Raw genomic sequence first — 23,984 nt, forward strand, 5'->3', positions numbered from 1 at the left:
CTACAAGACGCTGATATTACCGAGCAGTCGTATGGATCTGAAGCATGGGTACTTGCGCAAGCAGATGAGGCAGCTCTTGGAGTGTTTGAGAGAACATTTTCCGGAAGATCTATGGGCCAATCTGAGTCGACGAGGAATATCGCTGTCACATGAACCATGAGCTATACCATCTATTCTCGAACATCCATCGATATAGTCAGACGGATCGAGCTGCAGCGACTACGTTGGCTAGGTCTGTTGTTTGACTCCGATAAAACACTTGCATGAGTAGACGAAGATTCCGTTATTTTTCAACAATTCCAATTGGAAGATGTCACAATGTCCAAATGGAATTTCAATGGTGCAAGTTTGACTCCGATTTATGTGATCTGCAGTTGTAAACCCCAGATTTGTTTACTATGGTTGTTGTTGTAACAGGTTGGCTGTTGACGAAAGTTCTTTCCTGAAAAATGTGATAGAAGAAAACGGAAGAAGGAAAAGGAAAATATATTAATTAATTAATTAGGTGAGAAAACCTCTAATGGCTTTAGCCATGGACGATAGTGTGAAATGGTATGGTGAAATTTAAAGCCTATTAGTGAAAATTACTACCTCGGCTTCGAGATTTACCCATAGACCATTGCTGTGACACATTCTGACTATTACCAATATTAATTTTATGGTTATCATCATCTACGAAAATTTTTACCATAATGTAAACTCATCTTCAGCCGCTCCTCTCGGAGACATTTAAAACTTTATTTACAACAGAAAGGAAGTTAGACTTATTTAAAGTCACGATTGCTTCCTTTCCCAGCTATCCCATTAGCTCCAATTTTGTAAACTTTTATAATAATATTTTATGACTAAATATTAATTAATATTCTTATGATTAAAACATGATTTAATAATATTCTTTTATTCTAATTAATTCCCATTTTTTCTTCATTTTCATTGCAGTATTTGGTGAATCAACAGAAAAATCAATTCTGAAGAAAGAAAAAAACTCCGCCCACAAAAAAAAAACCAAACCAACAAACGAACAGAAAATAACTCCAAACAGCCATGGAGTCATTTTTCAATTTTCGAAGTTTTGATGATGGCTCAAGCTACAATTGTTCGGTGACCAATAAAACAACAGTTATTACCAATGCCTACAATGGTATACCCGAAACATTAATTCTAAACGTATCGGCCTGGGTCCTACTTATAATTCTATTCACTGTGTTACGGCATCATGCTGGCGATTATGGCCGTTTGGCATTGGTTAACAATGGTGGCAATCGTAAACGATGGACTGAAATTTTCTATTCACGTGGTACCAGCCTCATTGAACAACCTCACACGTCCAGTAATGGAGCAGCAGCACACAGAGATGATTCGCAACCATCATCGAGTACCAATGCTAATGGGTTGGATGAACCCCGTGGTAGTATTACCTCACATTCAACAGCCGACTCAACACCATTATCACCCATTAGCTATGATCAGGGTATATTCTCATGGATAATGATAACACTGAAGTTGAGAAAAGAACAAGTTCTGCTGCACACAGGACCCGATGCTGTCTACTATCTGTCGTTTCAAAAACATTTAATGTTGGTTATGGCCATTATAACGGCAATTTCATTGGTTGTCATACTGCCGGTGAATTTTCTCAATGGTCCGGCGAATAATGTCAACGATGTTAATTCATTTGCTCGCACAACAATGTCAAATATACCACCCGATTCGGCATGGTTGTGGGTACATGTCATTGTTGCGATTATATATGTACCTCTGATTGTTTTGATAATGCGTCGTTCTTCGGGTCGTAATGCATTTAAGAAAGCTGCCACACGTACCATAATGATAACAAATATATCACCCAATGATCGTAATAAGACGGTGATTAGGAATTATATACAGGAATTGTTTCCTGATGTTAGCATCGAAGATGTCCAGGTCGCCTATAACATATCGAAACTTTATGTCCGCAATGCTGAATATGAAAGGGTGTGGGATGCAAAAATGTATTGTGAACAACATCGGGATCGTGATAGTTTGGTGGTGAGTAGAATTTTGGGAAAAATATTTTTATACCCTTCACCACACTGTGGTGCATATGTTTGTAACAGGTAAAAGTCCCTAAATATCTTTCGATTTGCCCATATATATTTTCGTCCGATTTTACATAAATGGTGCACTGAAGTCCCCAAATATCTTTCAATATAAACGAAATTTAGCATAGTGTACTGAATTAAGTCCATAATGATGTGTGTTAAGTTGTGTGAAAATCGGCTCAGATTTAGATATAGCTCCCATTTAATGGTGCGCCAAAGTCCCTAAATATCTTTCGATTAGCACGAAATTTGGCATACCGTACTAAAATAAGTCTAGAATGATGTGTGCTAAGTTTCGTGGAAATCGGTTCAGATTTAGATATACCTCCGATATATATTTTCGTCCGATTCAAGATAAATTATGTGCCAAAGTCCCTAAATATCTTTCGATATGAACGAAATTTGGAGTAGCGTACTGAATTGAGTCTATAATGATGTGTGATAAGTTTCGTGAAATCGGTTCATATTTAGATATGACTCCCATTTATATTCTCGTCCGTTTCAAGGTAAATGGTGCGCCAAAGTCCCTAAATATCTTTCGATATGAACGAAATTTGGAGTAGCGTACTGAATTGAGTCTATAATGATGTGTGCTAGGTTTCATGAAAATCGGTTCAATTTTAGATATAGCTCCCATATATATTTTCGTCCGAATTAATAGAAATGGTGCACCAAATTTCTTATATGACTTTCGTTCGATTTCATGTCAATGTTCTTTCGAAAAGGCGACGTCTGTTAGGAGAATATGTAGAATATACGCAAAGTGGTGAAGGGTAGCATATAGTCGGCCCAGCCCAGAAAAATATTTCCCAAGCTGAGTGCAGATTTTCTGCTCTTCTTCGTTTTTTTTTTTGTATTGTTGTATAATTACCTCTATATTCAAAATATCCCCATCCTTATTCTAACCATTTATTAATTACCCCCCAATCTCTTTCAGGTGCGCACACAAACGTGTTCGTGTAAAACCGAAAATGCCTACGAATATTATCAACGTGAAGAACGTGCCTTGCATGGTGATGTTTGCCGGCTAAGGGCTGCTGCCCTAAACGAACCACTGGGCATTGCTTTCCTCACCGTGTCCACAGTGCAGGAAGCACAAAATATTGTTGCACATTTTACACCGGGAACCTATAGACAATGGCATCTATCCTTCGCACCCTCACCTAATGATTTATTTTGGGAAAATCTTAATGTTAGTCGTGGTCATTGGATGTTGAAATGGCTCACGGTGAATATTATCTTGTTTGTGACGCTATTCTTCTTAACCACTCCCGCCATGGTGGTTAATCTTCTGAACAGTGTGGCTTTGGCCAGAGATAAAATCTTCACTCTATCACCTTTAGTATCGGAATTTTTACCTACTCTTATGCTGTGGATTTTGTCCATTCTGATGCCGGTCATTGTTGCGTTCTCCGACAAATGGATGAGCCATTACACGAAGTCGAAACAGAACTATTCCATAATGACGAAATGTTTTGGTTATTTGTTATTTATGATTTTGATATTACCCTCATTGGGTTTAACATCAGCCCAAGCGCTATTGGAATGGTCGGTCAGCGATGAATCGCTACGTTGGGAATGTTTCTTTGTACCCGATCGCGGTTCGTTCTATGTCAATTATATTATAACTTCGGCTTTTATCGGTACCTCATTGGAATTGCTGAGATTCCCCGAATTGATTGTGTACATTTATATGTTGATAACGGCCAAGTCGAAGGCGGAAACACCCTATATTCGTAAATCTATATTGCTGGAATTTCCCTTCGGAACCCACTACGCCTGGTCAACATTGGTCTTTACCATTTCCACTGTGTACAGTGTCTTCTGTCCCCTGATTATGCCCTTCGCCATGGTCTATGTGTGCTTTAAACATTTTGTCGATCGCTATAATCTCTATTTTGCCTATGGCCCGTCGAATATGATCTCACGCAATGGCGGTAAGATACACTCAACCGCTGTAACAATGACGAAATTTTCGGTGGTGATTTTGTTGCTAGTTATGGCTATGATATCGGCAGTCAGAGGCTCAGGCATGGCTAGAGCCATAATTCTAAGTATAACCTTAATAATAACTTTGACCTTATTTACCTTTATGTCACCCATAAAACGTTGTACACAGGCACGAAGACCCAGCATTGTTGAAATTGCTGGTCCAACTCCGGTCTATATACCGGATGTTTTAAAGCCTAGAAATGCCCACAATGCCACACCAATGGGACCACATTCATATAATGGTTCGGGTACAACATCAATTCCCGCGGCAAATAGTTCGGGTGTGGCGGGTGGTGCGACTTCTGGAGTTTTTGGAGGTTATGGTTCAGATTCAGTGTCCGATTTTGATGCCAGTTCCCAGTGTAGTGTCAATAATGTAGATGCTTAAACGGAATACAGAAGCTTGTGAGCAGATTGAACGAACACAACAATCAGACCAGTAAAATAGAGACCTCAAAATAGAATACTTTTCCTCTGGAATATTTTGGTTTTTTCCCATCGCTCTAAAAGTCGTTTTGATTTGATTTTAACATGACTTAGTCAGCAACGGGGCCAGAAGTGCAATTTTGAAAGTATTTCGGTTTGTCCTACCAGTAAACTAAGTAGAGCTGTATTACGGTGTCCTATCTTTTCAAAATTTTCGAAAGCAGACACTGCAAATTTTCTTGAAAGAATTCTAAGTTTATCGGGTTTTTTCTTCACTAACTTCCTAAATTTTAATAATCTGAAAACAATGTTGATGGTCGGAATTGTCGAAAACAGATCTGATTTGATTTTTCATTAAATAAGTCGGATGATAGAGAAAGTTTCATTAAAAAATCGAAGTGAAAAACATGTACTCTCAGTTTTGTAATGTACTTTCGGCTTCTCTATTTGATAACTACGGCATGTCTCATATTTTTTTTTTTTTTTTTTTTTGTCATTACCTTTTCTACTGCAAAATAATCAAATTAAAAAAGACAATTACTTCATATTAACCCGTCAATTTCTATAAAAAAAAACATGCTGAACAGTTTTTTCTTAACAACTGGCATCATAGGCTCCCTTGTGTTAAATACTTATATATATATTTTTTAATATAACATTTACTTAACTCTATACTATAGTTTATAGTTAAGTAACCTAGATCACAAATTAACGTTTCGGCAGAGAAAATTACACATTTTATTTAATTTTTATTTTATATCTAACATCAATTAATTTGTTGTGGCCTCAAAAAAAGTGATTATATCAAAAAAGACTTTAGTTCTGATTTGTCTCGCCTTATATTTTTTATAAGCCCATATTTATTGTGTTTCCCTTTGCGGTTGAAAATTAAAAAAAAATGTCAACCAAAATTTTCTATTTCAACTATTTGTAAATACTAAAAAACAACTGAACTCTACTTTTTAAGCTTTTCTCTCCTATATTTAATTATGCTTACATCTCTTCCTATTTTTTTTCGTTTATTACTTTTTTTAATTAGATAATTTAAGTGAAATTGTATATAGTCTACATTTACATACAAACACAAATATATATATGCGTATATGTATCTTATAATATTTTTTCAAGATATATAAATAAAGAATATGCTTAAGAAAATGTTGTTTTAATTTTTTAAAGATGCTTTGACCTCTATATAATGGTTTATCCATTTCGTGGTTTCAAAAGTATGGGATTTAAATTCTTTATCTGTGAAACGAAGTTGTTAAACCATTTTTTATACCCTCCACCATGGTGTTTTTCTGTTTGTAACTCATTTAAATAATCATTTCCGTCAATCGTCAAAATGTGGGAGAAATTCTATTCCTACGGAAAGCATTTCTCTCGAGAGAAAAATCCAGAGAACAACAAAGAACTTCTACAAGATTGTCAAGAAGGCAATTGCGAGATAGTTCCAATCCTCTTGAATTGACAAATCATTGTAAGTGCATAAAAGTTACGTTTTTTGCTGAAGGTGGATATCAAACTGGCTTTGGAAAGTTTCTGATGTTAGTATGGCACTATCAACATTTAGTTCTATCCTCTCCTTTGTCCTAAGTGGATTAAGTATTCACTGCGTCTCTTCATCAGACGATTTAATTTCAATAAGATTATAGATAGCTTCTTCGGTGCTTGATAATTGTTTCTTCTTGTTTGGGCCGTCTCCTGTTCCTGTTTTGTTTTTTGACTTTTTTGTCAGCCTAAACCTATTTTATAGTACGTTTACATTTAACCAGGGGGGCTACTCTGTATTGCGATGCGTGAGAAAAATTGTAACGCATCGCGTAATTGGTACTCTCTAATTCGTTTTCGTATCTCCTTTCGCATCTACTTTACGCAAATGTGGCATCACCGCACTCTGTAATACGAAAACGCATGTCAAACTCGTTCGTTAAGCGCAAATATCTTGCGTTAACAAAATAGCAAACGCAAAGGAAGCGAAACATATAAGTAAGCTCCATTAAAGGTTTTATTTACAGCAAAAAAGTCACAGTTACAGGCTCAGCAACGTCAGTTCCTAATTTCAGTAGATTTTATGGGGCAACACAGTGATTTGGCAAAGGGACAGTTGCAGAGTTCAAATACGAAACAACGCGCCAACAATTTGTGGACAAAACTGTCTGATGACCTCAATTCAAATTGACCTCCTGTAAAAGATGTCGGTGGTTGGAAAAAGTAATATATTATTTTTTTTATATAAAATGTGAAACTATGTGTGCATATTTATAGGTTGGTGTTGATAACCACCTTGTCCAAGCAATTTCAAAGCAGCGGCCTCTTTTATTGGAGTTGGAATTGTTATGGATATATTTCAAACGATGAGCGTTTAAAAAATACATAAACGAATCTTTATTGAGACATTTTATATAAATCTATAAAAATTAAATATTTGAAAACATTTGTCACATAATAAATTCGTACTTATATTTTCATACCCGTGGTCACTTAGGGAGAGTATATTTGATAGATCTCATAAAATTCTTTTTTTTTTAATTCGTTCACTCGTACCACACAAAAATATGTTTTCATTTACAATTTTTTGACGTTTCCTTTTGTCATTCTTCGTTATTGTTTACTTTGTGGCGACAGTGTTGCCCTATTTTCAATTTAGTTTGCGAATGCGTTTGCGTGAACGTTACAGAGTACCAAATTGTACTCTTAACGCATTTAGCTTTCGCATCGCACTTGCTTTCGCAACGCAATACAGAGTAACCCCCCAGATTTCCGTAACCCAGTGGGTTTCAATTGGGTTGACCTATTTGTTTGCATTCATCTAGCCAAATTGTGCTAATCAGCTGGTGCATGCTCCTGACCAGCATCTGGCCCTCAGTCTTGAATAGTTCGGCTGGTAACCCATCGGCTCCTGCTGCTTTGTTGTTCTTGAGCCGATTAATTGATTTTATGACCTCATCTTGGATAGGTGGTATACACTCTATACCATCATCTCTAATTGGTTCTGGGGTATCTCTTTCATCGCCACTATTTGATACCAGAAGCTTTTCGAAATGCTGTCACCAGGTTTCCTTCTTCATCTCTACAGGAGGATGTGCCTGCACCAAAGACTTCGGTTTAATGTTTTACTAATAAAATTTCCGGACTTCATTCTGACTCCTGTACATTGCTCACGCTCACGTTTTTCTTTTCTTTCTTTCTTTCTTCTTTTTTCTGAAAACACGTTTCTCCTCTCTCCTTTTCTCCCGATAATTCTCCATCATGTTACGTTAATTCTCCATCACGTATAGGGCAACACGCAGACAGTAGCAATGTCTGCGTGTTGCCCTATACGCTGCGTTTTTCACATCAGTAGCATTACGACACTCCTGATCGTACCATGGGTTTCTTTGTGGTGGTTTTTGGTACCCAATTGTTCCTTTTGCTGCAGTTTGTAGGGAGTAGGCAATTCTTTGCCATTGTGCTTCTATACTATTATCGGGACAAGAAGTGCTTTCTTCAAGCAGATGGGTAAGTTGAGCGGAGTTGTGTTTGCAGCTTTTCGACGTCGAGTTTCCGTGTTGTATTAGATCGCACCTTTGCTGCAACATTAAGACAGGTGCGTACCTTGGCTGCCACAAGGTAATGATAAGAATCGATATTCGCTCCTCGGATCGATCGGAGGTCTAAAACACTGGATGAATGCCTTCCGTCTATCACATGATCAATTTGATTTCTCGTTACTTGATCAGGAGAGATCCAGGTGGCCTTATGTATATCGAGATGCTTGAATCTGGTGGCTGAATTTTCCGACGGTGGGGCCAAAGATATTTTCCCTCCCAATTTTTGCATTAAAATCCCCTAGCAGATTTTTAATGTCATGGCCAGGGCAACGGTCATATGCTGTTTCTAGGCGCTCGTAAAATATGTCTTTGGTCTGTTCATCTACTGGAGTGAATCTGGAGACAAGGTCTTTTATTCTCCTGGTAACCATAAATCCGCAGCCAAATTCATGTCTCGTTTCATGAGAGCTATAATACAGGGCGTAATCGTCTGATTTACTTACGCCTGTCCCTTTCCATTGCATTTCCTATGGGGAAATAATACCGGCTTTGTACTTCTTGAGTATATCCGCCAAAGCGAACATTGCGCCTGTTCTGTACAACGTGCGCACATTCCAAGCGCAGATCGTAGTCCTTTATACATTTGCGGGGGTCGTCAACATTATGGGGGTTTGGTTTTCTTTTTCTTAGCTTTATCATAGGGGGGCAACTAACCCGACGCCTCAACCCATTTTTTTACAGTTCTTATGGGTGGACTCGCGGCTCATTATTTCATCGTGGGTGATGAGAATATCTCCCCAGGAGGCATCGCAGGGAGGTCAGTTTCCACAATTGAGATTAAAGATGGACCAAAATAAGCCTGGACTTCGCCATGTTAAAGCCAATTAGAGCCGTTACTTGGTATCTATCATCCCCTACGCCAACCAATATAATATAAAAAAACAGCATGGCCAACAACTTATATTAACTTATATAACAAAACAATTCAAACAAAGAATAAACTAAATAAATTAAAAATACATAACAGTCAATAACTCTACAAAATGAAATTTAATGCAAACAGCTAATATAACAAATTAAAAAAAAAGAACCCCAATCCACCGCACTTTACCTAACTTTCGCTAAGAAAAGTGGAGGGGAAAGAAAGCATAAGGAATCCTACATAAAATAAACTATATATCCCTCTCGAACCCAAGAGCAATACTAGAGCAACACACATCATGTATGTATAAATCTATAATATAAATGCAATTGAACTTAAATAAAGGTGGCTCCCCAGCCAAGAATTAGAAAAAGGCAAAGTAACACTATGCAACCTGTAATCAACGATTTCTTCAAAGCCAACTTCATCAAATACGAGACAAATGTACAAACAATTCCCTCCTATACGCAAAAGTAGAAAAGGTAAAGGCCATTGGTGCAAACACATTGACAAAATTTTTTATGAAGATCCAATCAATTTCACAGTCAATAGAAAATTCTACATCGTTTCATTTATTTGATCCTTAAAACTGAGAAGTGATTCCATCATATCAAACGTCGAGTTCCATCGAGTGATATTATCAATTGGTGGCAAACGAATATCTACAGGGCATCGACCGCTTTTTATGCTAGTCCGTAAAAGTTTTACAACTTTTCTACAATCTTCCAGTTTACATTGCATGTCCTTAAAACAATCATTAGCTGCCTATTGGATAGTGTATGCTGCGCATCGTACTACTGTCATTACCAAGTTTAGTCGGCCGTGTACCAGCTCGTAATAATTATTCTCATTGTCAGGTATTAGGTGTGTCTGGTTACTTTTCCAGTAACATTTCTTCAGTAAGTTCTAGTTCAGAGAGTAAGTCTTGATTTAGATTAGGCGAGTTTACTTGCGGCAAGTCTTTGTTTGTAGGAGAGAGGGGCAAGGGGTATAGAAATGAAAATCAAATTGCTCGTACCGACAATTTTCTGGCAATTCGTTTTGTGTATTTCGTATTTGTTGACATTTTATATATATTTAAATGTGAAAAAACAACAAATAAAAAAATATTTTGGAAACCGAATTGCCTTGTATAGACGCATGGAGCAAGTTCAAAAGAGAACGATAAAAATTGCCGCAAGTAAACTCGCCTAATATAAATCAGTACTAAGCCTTTTTTACTTTCTTTTGCGATAATACTGAAAAAAGTAAACATACAACATTTAGTAAGATTTAGCAAATAAACAGCTAATTCAAGAAATCATTTCATTTGCGCCAAAATAAACAACAAACAAAGGACGAACACAATTATTTGTATTGGATTTAATATTAAAAATAAAATGAATAGTAAAAGAAAAATTGATCTGGTATGTTCTCCGGGAACCTGCATCAATACATTGCCCTCTATTTGAAACTTGCCTAAACATATATAATGAATTAGTTTCTAATTTAATGAAACTCTGGTAGCAACATGCGAATTAAATGACAAATGTCGAAATTTGACAAATTTGAATTTAATTCTCATATGTAAGTTTCGCACCAGGGCGGAATAAATACAAGTTATCAACGTACGACCTTTGTAAAGCCACATGAGCCGCTTAACCAACGGCGAAACGCGTCGCATAATGATGGTGGGTACGTAAATTCTTCTCCTGGCTTTCCTTTTAATTGCAAAACTTAGATCATCAAGCTCGACTCGAAAGAGTATAAATAATCACTTAAAATTTTTAATATTGTTTGAAAAACAATTTATTCAAATGAATTCGCAACACATTTATAAGAGCCATCAACACAATTCCAAAACGGCTGCGCAAAAAACATGTGTATACCAGAAGAAATTTAGGTGTGTGATTTGCTACAACAAAAATGAAAGAGACTGTTCATAGAATGAAGACAAAGACATTGGCAAATTTGATTTCAATGGGTCTATTTTTCAGGAAATTTTAAACAGCGAACGTGAGCCGTTAAATTGGCGAATACGCATAATTATCTTTCCTGGCTTTCCTTTTAATTGGAATAATTTAAGGAGAGTATAAATAATCACTTAAAATTTTTAATATTGTTTGAAAAACAATTTATTCAAATGAATTCATTTATAAGAGCAAAATTACACGACTTTCAGCATATTCACTTGATTTGATGAAGCGATTCGTAGAAAGACTTGGCGATTTCAATGGGTCTATTTTTCAGGAAATTTTAAACAGCGAACGTGAGTTTAATTGAATAGTATATATAATAAGGAGGGTTTATCGGGCCAAAACTTTACTCTACACCTGGAACACATAGGGGGTAGTTTTTTTATTTTTTTTTTTTTTTTTTGTAGTTATAGGTCCTAGTTATAAGTGCACATCAAATTATAGATACAACTATTCGCTACAGCAAGTGTCGGGTGCAAACACTATTTATCTCATTTACTACATTTTACATTTACTGATTATTTGTTAATTACAATTACATATCTAAAGAATATTTAAGCATTTAGCATCCCCATTTTATGTAATTATATTAGAATAATACATGATAGTTTTAAGTGTCCCTGATATTTATTGTTAATACCATATCTTTAATGAAATGAATGAAGTCTCAATAAATACAAATCAAATCATCAACAATTTATGTGTTCAATAATGTTTTTTGAATTTCGAATTTCGTAACCCAGTGGGTTTCAATTGTCAATTCCTTTGCATATATGTCAAATAAATCCTCATAAAGTAGGTTAACCCGGTAAAAAGTTCTAATGTATGTGTCGTTTAAATTAAATTGATTTTCATATGGTTCAATTATTGGCTTCAAATACAGATCGTCGTCGAAAATTTGGAATGGAATATTTTTTACAGTCACCATTCCAACACAACACTTTAAAAAATATATATTTTTCACTTTGCCCATTTTACTGCGTATCAGAACAAAATATAAAAATACCGACTGCGTGTATGTATGTATCACAATAAACTAAACACAATGTGCATTCGCGAACATTTTCGGTCATTCTTTGCCCTTTGCGAATGAATGTCAGAAATGATTTCAAACACCACCGCAACGAACGATCGTTATTGTGTGCTCTCTTTCTTTTGTAATGTTTATGCGAACATTCTTTTGGCGAATGCTCCTTTGGTAAAGAATTTACCGCCATAAATGAAATGAGCACAAAAAGAAAAGAATGTATTTTGGATCATTCGCGAGTGAAATCTTGCGCACCCTGCTCAAAAATTAATTCTATGCATATTGTGAAAAGGAACCATGGGTCTATCTCGGTTCCTCTTGCCTGTTAAGCGGTGTACACACTATCATTCTTGACTGTCCACTTTTTTATCGATTACTGACTGTCCAACAACCATAAATATTTTTGTGGTTGCCTGATGAATGACAAACATGTGAGGCCACACTATCAACAAGCAAAATTTGGGCAAGAGTGTCATTCAAAAATGCTAGTGTGCACACCGCATTACAAACATATGCACAAAGGGTATAACAATTGCACTTTCTTTGGGTCACTGTGCTTCAATCGCCATCAAAAAAATCGATTTTTTTCTTAACACTAATTTTTGTCGATTAGTCAACAATCGGCCTACGAATCCCACAACACAAATAGTAGAAACAAAACAAAACATGATAATTACTGTAAAACAAAAAAAAAAAACAACTAGACGAGTTGTTGTTTTTGTGCTGAAGGGGGGTGCAAAACCAATTTTAATCAATTTTTTCTAACATTCGAGAACTCACAACAACAATAACAGCGGTACTCCTCCGGCAACAGTATTTTTCTGTGTGACAAACAAACAAAGCGTGTGACTTAGAACCTCTACCCCCAATAACAGCAATAACAGACGGAATAAAATGATAAAAAAGTAAATAATACTCTTCTCACAGAGAACTACTCATATTTCTTGTAAATACGTTGCACTGCAAGAAGGAAGGAAAACACAAACAACAAAACAAAAATAGTCATAATAGTCGTTTGTTCGCAGTCATTCTGACAATGAAAAATATTATTTTGCCTCCGACGACATTCTGATTCTAAATTTATTGTTGATCGCTCGTTACTACGGGGCATGCAATTGTGGTGAAATCATTATTAAATTTAAAGAATAATCAATAATTTGTTTTAAATTTTTTGCTTATAGAGAAAACAGAAAGAAAGCCAAATAAAAAAAAATTGCAAAGTAAAATTAAGAAAATTGTAAAACACCAATAAAAAGAATTCACATAAAACAGAGGAGAATAAAAACAAAACAAAAATATATATCAAAGATGACTCTGGCACAGACAAACTATTGTCAATCTGTTGCTATTTCAAGTAAAGAGGGAATGGACGTAGAGGTAAGCATCACAGCTAGCAAAACATAAGAAACGTATATTTGGTTTTTTTCCTGTCGAACTGTCCGAATCAAGTGTGCAACAACGTCAATATTTAACACAACAACAACAAAAACGTAGTCTACAACGTAATAGAGATCCGTCACCAGGAAGCAAATTTCATAAAAACAAAAAATCTGAATATCTGAGCCGCAAATACAATGGGAACGTCATAGACCGTCCGTTTGCATATTTCACCCCTCCAAGCAAAACGATTGAGTAATAATTTAAATAATTTACATTGTTATTATTGGTTTCACACCCAGCCACCACACATCGATCCCTGACTATGATCCCAGTTTTTTTGTAAATTACGTTAAATAACTTTGTTAAATATTAAAGGGCAAATTCATTTTTTTTAATATGAGAATTCAACAATGACGTTATATGGTATTAGATAAGAGTAAAATGACTGGCAAATAGGTGAATGTGTACCTATTTCGTATTATTTTCAAATATGCAATTGCAGAATGTCGTTCAAGATAGAGCTATTGGAATGATACATGAATATTTAAATTGATAATTTATCCCTTGCATTATTCAAAATACATATTTTAGTAAATTGTCCATTATTGTTGCAAATCACAAGCAATATTGTGAAATTAATAATTACACCGAAAATTGCTATGTACAAGGGCGAAGTATGTGTGTGCGTGCCATTTTTATAACCTGCATCATAAAGTGATAATTTCAGACACATAAGTTCTACTTGTCTAGACAATTTTCCTATCAGGTTCTTTGGGTATAGTCCCCAAACAAAGGTCCAGCCTATTTATGCGGATCTTGGTATTTTAGTTATTTTGAAGGTCCACCTTAAGATGGAGAATATAAAAGGGTCGACCGGTTTTATTTTATACATGATTACATTCGTTGTAACCGTTGTGAATCAATTGAAAAAATAGAAACAAATGACGGGAAAAATAATGCCGCCCTGAGATCTGCGACAGGGTGCCTCTTTATGACGCCAGTGGACCATTTACATGAGGAGGCAATGGTCTTACCCGTACATCGGTGTTATCGCGGGAATCATCCATGCTATCACCCACCCAGGCATGTAAAGAGAGACCTACATTATCGAGAGAGAGAGAGAGTTCAATAGGCTTATCGAGCAGGAATTACGAGCATTCGCACGGAATTACCAGCATTCGCAGTAACCCAGGCAATGGAGTCCACCCACAACCTATAGCAGCAGAAGAACGACAGCTGCTTAGACAAACGAGATCAGGGTGGTGCAGTCGCCTCAATTCGTATTGGCCCCGAATTGACGGCGCGGTACCCAATTAAGGTCAGTGTGCGGACTATAAAAGATAACCCCTAGTTCAACAGGCTTATTGAGCAGGAATTACTAGCATTCACACGGAAGCAGTGACCCAGGCAATGGAGTCCACTCACAACCTGTAGCAGCAGAATAAGGACAGCTGCCTAGACAAACGAGAGTGTTTTTAGCCCAATTAACATCAGGATGATGCAGCCGCCTCAATTCGTATTGGGCCCGAATTGACTGCACGGTACCTAACACATGTCCTGTGTCCGGACTTCGACCTCACGATAGGCTGCATCTCTTCAACGGTCATGCTAAACCCACTCACCTATCTCCGGTATCGTTTTGGACGCAGCCGGTACATATTGCAACCTTCCTGAATCTGGAAAGAGGGGAGTCAGAACTGAAATAATGGAAAATACAACAAACATGTAGACAGTTGCTACACCAAAACCAACAATGTACCTGTGGTCCCCCTACTGAAGACAGGCAAGGGTGCCAGTAAATGTGAATCGGGTGCCAGGTCGTTGTCCCTCCTCCCCAGCATTAGTGAAAGCTATCATCAACATGGTTTCCGTACGTAACACAGCACAACAACAGCATTGCACGCCATCTCCACACTTTGAAGTCGAGGACTTAACTAGAACCGGCGTACCATAGCTTCTGATGCCATTATGCGCCTATATCTCCGATTTAGCAGCCGTCTTTCTCGCAAGGAATATGAAAATATCCGCAACGAAATGTTCGCCAATATTGTTTACCATGTGAACTACGGGGATAAGAATGCCTTTGAATGTACAGGTCTAGGTGCACACAATTCCGATCTCAATCCAATTCTCGTGGTAACATCCGTCAGCATGTTCAAATCGTTGAAATATAATAAGAAAGTCCTCAAGTCGCTTACCGGCGTCTCTTAGGCGCTGAAACCATGTTGACTGATTGGTCGGTCTGTGGCCAAATATTCTGTACCCCGAATACTAGTGCTACTCAATGAATAGGTACCCAGAATTCTTGGGAACTCATTCGACAGAATGTTCAAATCGTCCGCTCAAACCACAGCCATACTTCTAACATTGATAATTACAGGTAGTGAGATTTGACACCCAATAAGAGATTTGGCACCCAAAAAATACCAAAACAGTCAATTCGGCTGAAAAACGTGTCAAATATGCCGAATATTGGGGGTCATCATTATATGCAACCCTGAAACATGGCTCACTAATTATAATTTGTTGATAGTGAGATTTGACACACCAAAATACAGATTTATCCCAAACATATATAAATATTGCAATCTATATCGTGAATCCGGTCCTAGGATTTCTGACTGAACAAAGTCACAATATTCATTAAACTTCTATAGCACTTATTAGTTCCTCTTCTCGAATTTCTGAAGAAATCGGGGATAAATAGGTTTCAGATTGGTTCACCATAGGTTAAAATAGATTCAGATATAGCAAGCATATATAAATTCGTCAGGTTATCTGTAAAACATCACGAAATTATTTACATGGCTTCAAAATGATACTAATTTTTGTTACATTTCCATTTTTTTCTTCCACAACAAAAGGACTACAAACCCAAAGGATTTTGGTTATTTAGACTTCTACGCAATTGGACAACAAGTTCTCCGACCATGTTAAGAGCCGTCGAAAAGAAAATTCTTTCCTTTCTGAAAACACCATATCGTGGATTTTTTGTTGACATTGGTCCAGCCATTGGGGAGTCGGATAAAATATGGACCGTCAGCTTTAATACAGAATCAAAAGAAGTGCCATTGGTAATGTTGCATGGCTTGGGTGCTGGTGTTGCATTGTGGGTTATGAATTTTGATGCTTTGGCCAAAGATCGTCCAGTCTATGCCATTGATATTTTGGGCTTTGGTCGTAGTTCACGGCCAAAGTTTAGCAATGATGCCTTGACATGTGAAAAACAATTTGTTAAATCGGTGGAAGAATGGAGACGTGAAATGAATATTAAAAATATGATTTTACTAGGACATTCTATGGGTGGATTTATTGCATCAAGTTATGCTCTCTCGTATCCGGATAGAGTTAAACATCTGATATTGGCCGATCCCTGGGGTTTTCCCGAAAAGCCCTCTGATGCATTGTCCAGCAAACAAATACCATTATGGGTGAGAGCATTGGCTCATGCTTTGACCCCGTTAAATCCCTTATGGGCTCTCCGTGCAGCTGGACCATTTGGACAATGGGTTGTGCAGAAAACTAGACCAGATATTATGCGTAAATTTTCCACCACCATTGAGGATGATATCAACCTAATACCACAGTATATACATCAATGTAATGCCCAGAATCCAAGTGGCGAATCGGCTTTCCATACAATGATGGAATCGTTTGGCTGGGCCAAACATCCCATGATCCATCGTATTAAAGATGTACGTCACGATATACCGATGACATTCATTTATGGAACCCGCTCCTGGATCGATTCATCTTCGGGTGAAAAAATCAAAGCACAACGTGGTGATTCAGTGGTTGATATTAAAGTTGTTAATGGTGCGGGTCATCATGTTTATGCCGATAAACCGGAAATCTTTAATCGTTATGTCAACGAAACATGTGATTTATATAAAATGCGCCCGTTGATCAGAGATTCCACGGAATCGGATGAAGAACATGCCAACACGTCGGGTCCCGAGGCACATTCCAAGGAAACCGAAGCCACGGAAGCCGAATCGGAATCATCGAGAAAATCACAAACAAATACTACGAATGTGACAAAGCAAACGAACGAAAGTGACGCTAACTCCTCGACAACAGACAGCAATCGCATCCAATGATGGTTATTTCAATATGGTTATGAAATGTTTCATCAATTATTTTCTAATTCTAATAGCTCTTAATAAAGTAACTGTGTATTATATTTTACTTTTAGAATAGTACAATTTAATATTTCATTATTGTTTTTTTGTTCTTCATCCTGAGAATAGTATTAAATTTAAATGAATTTTCTTTGAGAAGAAGAAAGAAAAAACTAACATAATTTAGAAAACTATTCTTTTATTATAATCTATGTCTGGGATATTCTGGAATACTAATGAAAATGTTTTTTTTTTCTCTTTAGTAAAACGAAATTAAAAATTTCAATTGCTCCAATAAAAAAACAAATCCCATTCATAGATAATTGTAACCAATATATTATTTTTATTTAATAATCAATTTCAATATATATTTGAAATTGTAAATTTGATTTGCTTACCACAAAAAGTAATAGTATATATACACTAAATAATCACACAATATATATACTCCTCCCCCCAAAACATATTATACATCATTTTGTACTACACAATTGAATTAGAAATATTATTTTATTGTTGTTATATTAGTTGGTAATGAAATTTAAAAGAAACATTTTTAAAAGAAAAAATCTACATATTTTTTGTATAAGATTAAATCAATTTTGCAAACCATATTTTGGTATTAAATAATAAATATAATAAGCCAATGCTTAATGTTATTGTATAAAATGTTTATTTTTTATTGTTGCATTGCATGAGGTAGTATCCTAAGAATATTATTAATATTGATTTTAAATGTCGGTCTAAAAGTATGCTTTAAAATCATGTGATACACAGTATTTCAAGATTAGCTTCGGTTTGGGGATGTGCCGTCACTAATGTGGCTGCAGTACTCTGACATCGTCAGGTCCATTGTGATCATCCACGAAAGGAAAATATCCGCCCCACAAGGCAATGCTGAACTTAAGGCCTCTGGGTCTCAGCATTAAGTGTCAGGCGGCGCGTAGTACCCTAATGCTGCTCTTAAAGCCATCAAACGGCTCTTAAAGCCATCAAATCGTCCTCAAGTGTAGTGGGTAGTTTATCCTTTATTAAGTTAAGCACTTCATATAGATTTTGTAATTTATCTTTAATGGGCCTGAAGGCTTCGAATTATAAGTTAAATAAAATTATAAGTTAAATAAAATTGCACTTTCTCAACCACTTAAGGTTTCTAATGATGCTGTAGATTAAAGCAGGTTCCATAGTTGAATATAATCTTAGACACGGTGGAAAGTCAGCAACCACCAGTATGTGCCCCCTGTAAGCCAGGGCTGGACTGTGACGCAGAAGACGCTCAATTGTCTCCGTCACTTCCTCGTCAACGTAGAGTCTACAATAATCAATTGTATCAAGATCCCATTTACTAGTAAATGCCCTGATATTACAGTGATCAGTAATGATTCCTGTCATCACTCTAATTTCAACTTTGCTCAGGTTCAAAAATGAGTGCGTTCTTTTGGTAGACAGAGGCGGCCAAATGGATCTTGACACGTTGTGCCAAAGTTCGTTCTTTTGGTAGACAGAGTTGGCCAAATGGATCTTGACACGTTGCACATAGCTTCGTTGTGTCAAAGTTCGTAGGCTCTTTCGTCGAAGAATGCCTCAAAATTCCGGTAAAAATGACAAATGGTTGAGTCATCAGTTGCTAAATCTGTCTAGCTAGTTCGTCCGCTCTTTCGTTACCCAATATGTCACAATGTCCTAGTACCCAACACAACTGATAGCTGTAAGATCTTCCAAAGCTGCTCTACACTTGAGGACGGCCTCAGATTTGATATAACAAGATTTGATGGCTTTATGAGCCGCTTGACTATCCACAAAGATAGTCACCGGGTCAACGACCTCTGCATCCAGACGTTTTATCAATTCCGCTGCCTTCCAAATCGCGAAGAGTTCAGCTTGGAAAACACTACAGTTGCAATCCAGCTTGTAGGTTAACTTAAGGCCTAGCCTTTCACAGTAGACGCCCGCCCCCGTACCTTCTTCCATCTTGGATCCCTCTGTATAAAAGGCCAGACCGCCCAGAGGAGGGTTACTTCGGTTCCAGTCGCCCCTACTAGGAATAACATCTACATCGTCAAATCTCAGGATTGGTGATATATAGTCGCTTAGTTTAACGCGTTGGTCCAACACATACCTGGTTCGTTCAAAATACTACCATGCCCAAAGGTACAGTTTCGCCAGAGGTTTTGTTCATGCAGCCATAGGGCGCTGTGCGCGGCCTGACACTTAATGCTGAGGCCCAGAGGCTTAAAGTTCAGCATTGCGTTCAGAGCTGCTTGTGGCGTGCTCCTTCTGGCTCCTGTAACTAAAATCGAGGCGGCTCTTTGTACCTTGTCTAATTTACTGGATGTCGACTTGAGGCGCAGACAGTTCCACTACACAAGAGAACCATAGGATAGGATGGGCCTTACCACGGTGTTATACAACCAGTGTATAGTCGATGGTTTTAGACCCCAGCTTTTCCCAATGGAGTTCTTGCATGCATAGAGTGCAATCAGCGCCCTCTTCGCCCGTTCCTCAGCGTTCCTATTCCAGTTGACAGGATTGTGCCAAGGTACTTTGCTTCGGGAGATAGATGAAGTTGCACTCCATCCAGTGTAGTGGAGCAAAAACTCCGAGCTTACGCTTCCTAGTGCACATTACCAGGTATGTCTTTGTTGGATTTACATCAAGGCCGTTATCTACATAATGCAATATGAATTTATTTCCCCTTGGTTCTAATTAGCGTTCGCGTTGAGCGTTTTTTGTTATCGCGTTAACGCACGCAAAAAGTTAAAATATATTTAACTTCAAAGCGCAGCGCACATCAACTTCATGCGTTAGTGTTATCGTTTTGTGTTAGCCCTTTAGAGTTTTGGTGTAAAACAAGAAACAAAAAGTTTGAAATAAAAAACTCTGATGACATGAATTAAGAATAATGTTGTACGAACTGGTTAATTAATGTACGTAATTCTGAGAGCGAACTATGTTGTTCGAATGCCCGTCAGAACATGGCATAAGCCCTTTTCGTAAAAATTGATATTGTGTACTACGCCTAATAATCAAGTGTGATAATTTATATCGATTTAATAATATCGATATCTTGAATATATTATCGATGAATTGACATCTGCAATGTTTTTTGTTTTTTTGCGAAAATTATTCCAATCTATTATTCCGCAATTAAATTTCATCGAGAAAACAACGACTTTGTTTAAGAACCTGAGAGAAGAACCACCACACAAAATATAGCCACAAAGAAAAGGTATGTATGTCGTCAAAATGTGCAATACAATGTAATTCTTATTAGAAAATACTTCGTTTTTAATTTTCTGTTTTCCTTGGAATTAATATGGCTTCCACACTTAAATGTTAACAGTTATTTAAACAAAGAAAAGAACAAAGTAATGACCTCTGCCTCTTTCTTTCGACCCCCTCTCTTCTTTTTTGCAGTGGAAAACATGATTAAATTCGTCATTCTAATAAGCTTACTCAGCTTATTGCTCCCGGTGAGCTTTGCTGAGGAGAAATTAATACGCGTTCCCATTAAGAAAATTAAATCGGCACGAAAACATTTCTACGAGGTGGGCACAGAGCTGCAACAATTGCGTTTGAAATATGGATTTGGTGGTGTTACACCCGAGCCATTGTCAAATTATTTGGATGCGCAATATTATGGGCCCATTTCCATTGGCACACCACCACAAAATTTCAAGGTAGTTTTCGATACCGGCTCGTCGAACTTATGGGTGCCAAGTAAGAAATGCCATTTGACAAATATTGCCTGCCTTATGCACAACAAATACGATGCCAGCAAGTCCAAGACCTTTAAGGAAAACGGCACTGACTTTGCCATACACTATGGCTCGGGTAGCCTTTCGGGATATTTGTCTACGGATACGGTTAATATTGGTGGTTTGGATATTAAAGATCAAACCTTTGCCGAAGCTTTGAGTGAACCCGGTTTGGTATTTGTTGCTGCCAAATTTGATGGTATCTTGGGTTTGGGCTATAGCTCCATATCGGTGGATGGTGTTAAACCACCATTCTATCAGATGTATGAACAGGGTTTGATATCGCAACCCGTATTCTCATTCTATTTAAATCGTGATCCCAAAGCACCCGAAGGTGGTGAAATCATTTTTGGTGGCTCTGATCCTGAGCACTATACTGGTGATTTTACATATTTGCCCGTTACACGCAAGGCTTATTGGCAAATCAAAATGGATTCGGCATCAATGGGTGATTTGAAATTGTGTCAAGGTGGTTGCCAAGTAATTGCCGATACCGGTACTTCATTGATAGCTTTGCCACCCACTGAAGCAACATCTATAAATCAGGCAATTGGTGGTACGCCCATTATGGGTGGTCAATATATGGTGTCTTGTGATGGTAAGCTTTAGATAAATATATATTTTTAGTAATAGGTCTTTGTAATATGAGATTTTTCTGTTTTTCTTAGCTATTCCCAATTTACCGATTATCAAGTTTGTGCTCGGCGGCAAAACATTCGAACTTGAGGGCAAAGACTATGTATTGCGTGTGGCTCAAATGGGTAAAACAATTTGTCTGTCTGGTTTCATGGGTATTGAAATACCACCACCCAATGGCCCTCTATGGATTTTGGGTGATGTTTTCATTGGTAAATATTATACCGAATTTGATATGGGCAATGATCGTGTTGGTTTTGCTAATGCCAAGTAAACAACATCAAAGTGTTCCATCATTATGATGAAGAATAATATTAATGTACGGAAAAGTCAAGTTTCTTTGTTAAATTTTATCGAAATATTTTGAATTTGTTTTTGTATTAATAGTAATAAACATTTGTTTGTATGGCTTTGTTAAAAAAAAAAATGTGAAATGATGGACTGTATCGTATTTAATGCATTATAACAATAATAAAGATTAAATTTAATCAATTAGCGTGGTTTGTTATTTTGGGACTGCAAAATAAAACAAAATGTCCATTGTTTGTTGTCTTCATCATATGCTAATTTTCTTTTTTGGTGGGTACCTTTAAATAATTTTGCTCTTTGTTATTGTGAGTCATTTGAGTTTGTATGTCCATCCACTTGCATTACATATTTATTTCAATCAATTGCTGGTGGTGGTAGTACATTGTCTGAAATCAACAATCAGAATTATTAAACAGGCCATGCCGATATTTTACCACAGTAAAGTATAGCTATTTATTTAAATTTTGCATGACGAAGCCTATAGACTTGATTTCTATGTAAAATGGAATCATTGAGGGATTCTACTGTATATAATCAGAAGCTAAACTAATAAACGGAATCAAATTCTAAATGTTTTACGATAAACTAAACTACTAATTAAAACTACTTAATTCGATGCTTCCAAAACATTCTAAAGCATTTAATATAACGAATTGAATAAAAGTGTACGATATATAGTATAAATAGCAATCTATAAAATCTTGTTAATTGTTTGGGACAGGGATAATGGAATATCCCCGAATGACTCTAATTTTCCTTAATAAACCTATACATCAATAATATTGATATATGAATAATATTGCGGCATATACAATTCATATTAAACATTTTTGTTTACAGCTGCCATGATAACTTATTGAACTTTGTTTAAAATGAAAACAGAAATAAAGTGTTCGCTTTTCAATTATTATTTTTTATGTGCATATGTCCAATGACCATTAACAGATAATGAATACTTTTGCCTTGAATGCACATTGAAATCGAAAAGAAAATAAATTAATCGTTTCGTATTGCAATAATTTTTAATATTTTCAAGGGAGACGATGAAATGCGAGTGTAGGCATAGATTATTTAGAACTATTTTTAAGGGTCATTTTCTAGGGCGCGTATTTTCTAAATAATATTTGTATCAATGCCCATCGTAGGCGAGAAATTTTAAGAGCTTAGTTTTTAATATTTTGAAGCGGTCAATTCAGACATATATTTTATATTTCGAGAATTCTTAGGACCATTGTAATCTTGGATTTTTTGTTAAAGTATTTTTCTAGGGTCATTGTAGACGTTTAAACATTTTTTTCTAAATGCAATGGTTTTAAGAACATTTTTTCTATTGCTATTTTTTACAGAAGAAGAAATTTTGTTTTTCTTGTAAGTTAAATCATCGACTATACACTGGATGTATAACACCTTGGTAAGGCAGCTATGGTTATCTTGTCTGGTTGTACTGCCTGCGCCACAAGTCAACATTCAGCAAACTAGACAAGGTAAAAATAGCCGCCTCGATTCTAATAACAGGAGCAGAACGCAATGCTGAACTTTATGGCCTCTGGGCCTCAGCATTAAGTGTATGTCCGCTCGTAGTGCCCTAAGGCTGCATGAACAAAATCTTTGGCGATATTGTACCTACGGGCATGATTGTATCTTGAACGAACCAGTTATGACATTGGATCAACGCGTAAAACTACGCGACTATATATCACCAGTCCTCAGATTTGACAATATAGATGTCATTATCCCTAGTAGAGACGACTGGAAACGTAGCAACCCTCCTCTGGACGGTCTGGATAGACAGATCCAAGATGGAAGAAAGTACAGGGGCTGGCGTCTACAGTGAAAGGCTAGGC

General features: G+C 36.8%; 3 protein-coding genes across 3 annotated transcripts; all 3 read left to right on the top strand.

The window, feature by feature from the left end:
• Positions 1–1,031: 1,031 nt before the first annotated feature.
• Positions 1,032–4,461, top strand: LOC133323581 (calcium permeable stress-gated cation channel 1). Its single transcript, XM_061532495.1, has 3 exons — positions 1,032–2,028; positions 3,019–4,348; positions 4,382–4,461. Exons 1-3 carry the CDS (start codon positions 1,045–1,047, stop codon positions 4,459–4,461), a joined length of 2,394 nt encoding a protein of 797 aa, XP_061388479.1. The 5' UTR covers positions 1,032–1,044.
• Positions 4,462–13,219: 8,758 nt separating this feature from the next.
• Positions 13,220–17,416, top strand: LOC133323586 ((Lyso)-N-acylphosphatidylethanolamine lipase). The gene is made up of 2 exons (XM_061532500.1): positions 13,220–13,313; positions 16,181–17,416. Exons 1-2 carry the CDS (start codon positions 13,245–13,247, stop codon positions 17,414–17,416), a joined length of 1,305 nt encoding a protein of 434 aa, XP_061388484.1. The 5' UTR covers positions 13,220–13,244.
• Positions 17,417–20,846: 3,430 nt separating this feature from the next.
• LOC133323580 (lysosomal aspartic protease) lies at positions 20,847–22,114 on the top strand. Its single transcript, XM_061532494.1, has 2 exons — positions 20,847–21,793; positions 21,864–22,114. Exons 1-2 carry the CDS (start codon positions 20,863–20,865, stop codon positions 22,103–22,105), a joined length of 1,173 nt encoding a protein of 390 aa, XP_061388478.1. The 5' UTR covers positions 20,847–20,862; the 3' UTR covers positions 22,106–22,114.
• Positions 22,115–23,984: the final 1,870 nt, after the last annotated feature.

This window comes from Musca vetustissima, unplaced genomic scaffold (genome assembly GCF_032173495.1).
Source record: "Musca vetustissima isolate MV318-11 ecotype Yass unplaced genomic scaffold, APGP_CSIRO_Mvet_v1 utg755, whole genome shotgun sequence".
Lineage (NCBI taxonomy): Eukaryota > Metazoa > Arthropoda > Insecta > Diptera > Muscidae > Musca > Musca vetustissima.

Excerpts from the sequence above, each read along its gene's own strand:
- LOC133323581 (XM_061532495.1), top strand. The coding sequence starts at position 1,045 with ATGGAGTCATTTTTCAATTTTCGAAGTTTTGATGATGGCTCAAGCTAC. Across the intron at positions 2,029-3,018 it reads GGGATCGTGATAGTTTGGTG|GTGCGCACACAAACGTGTTC; the intron begins GTGAGTAGAATT and ends AATCTCTTTCAG. Across the intron at positions 4,349-4,381 it reads ATCAATTCCCGCGGCAAATA|TTTTTGGAGGTTATGGTTCA; the intron begins GTTCGGGTGTGG and ends CGACTTCTGGAG.
- LOC133323580 (XM_061532494.1), top strand. The coding sequence starts at position 20,863 with ATGATTAAATTCGTCATTCTAATAAGCTTACTCAGCTTATTGCTCCCG. Across the intron at positions 21,794-21,863 it reads ATATATGGTGTCTTGTGATG|CTATTCCCAATTTACCGATT; the intron begins GTAAGCTTTAGA and ends TGTTTTTCTTAG.
- LOC133323586 (XM_061532500.1), top strand. The coding sequence starts at position 13,245 with ATGACTCTGGCACAGACAAACTATTGTCAATCTGTTGCTATTTCAAGT. Across the intron at positions 13,314-16,180 it reads AAGAGGGAATGGACGTAGAG|GACTACAAACCCAAAGGATT; the intron begins GTAAGCATCACA and ends CCACAACAAAAG.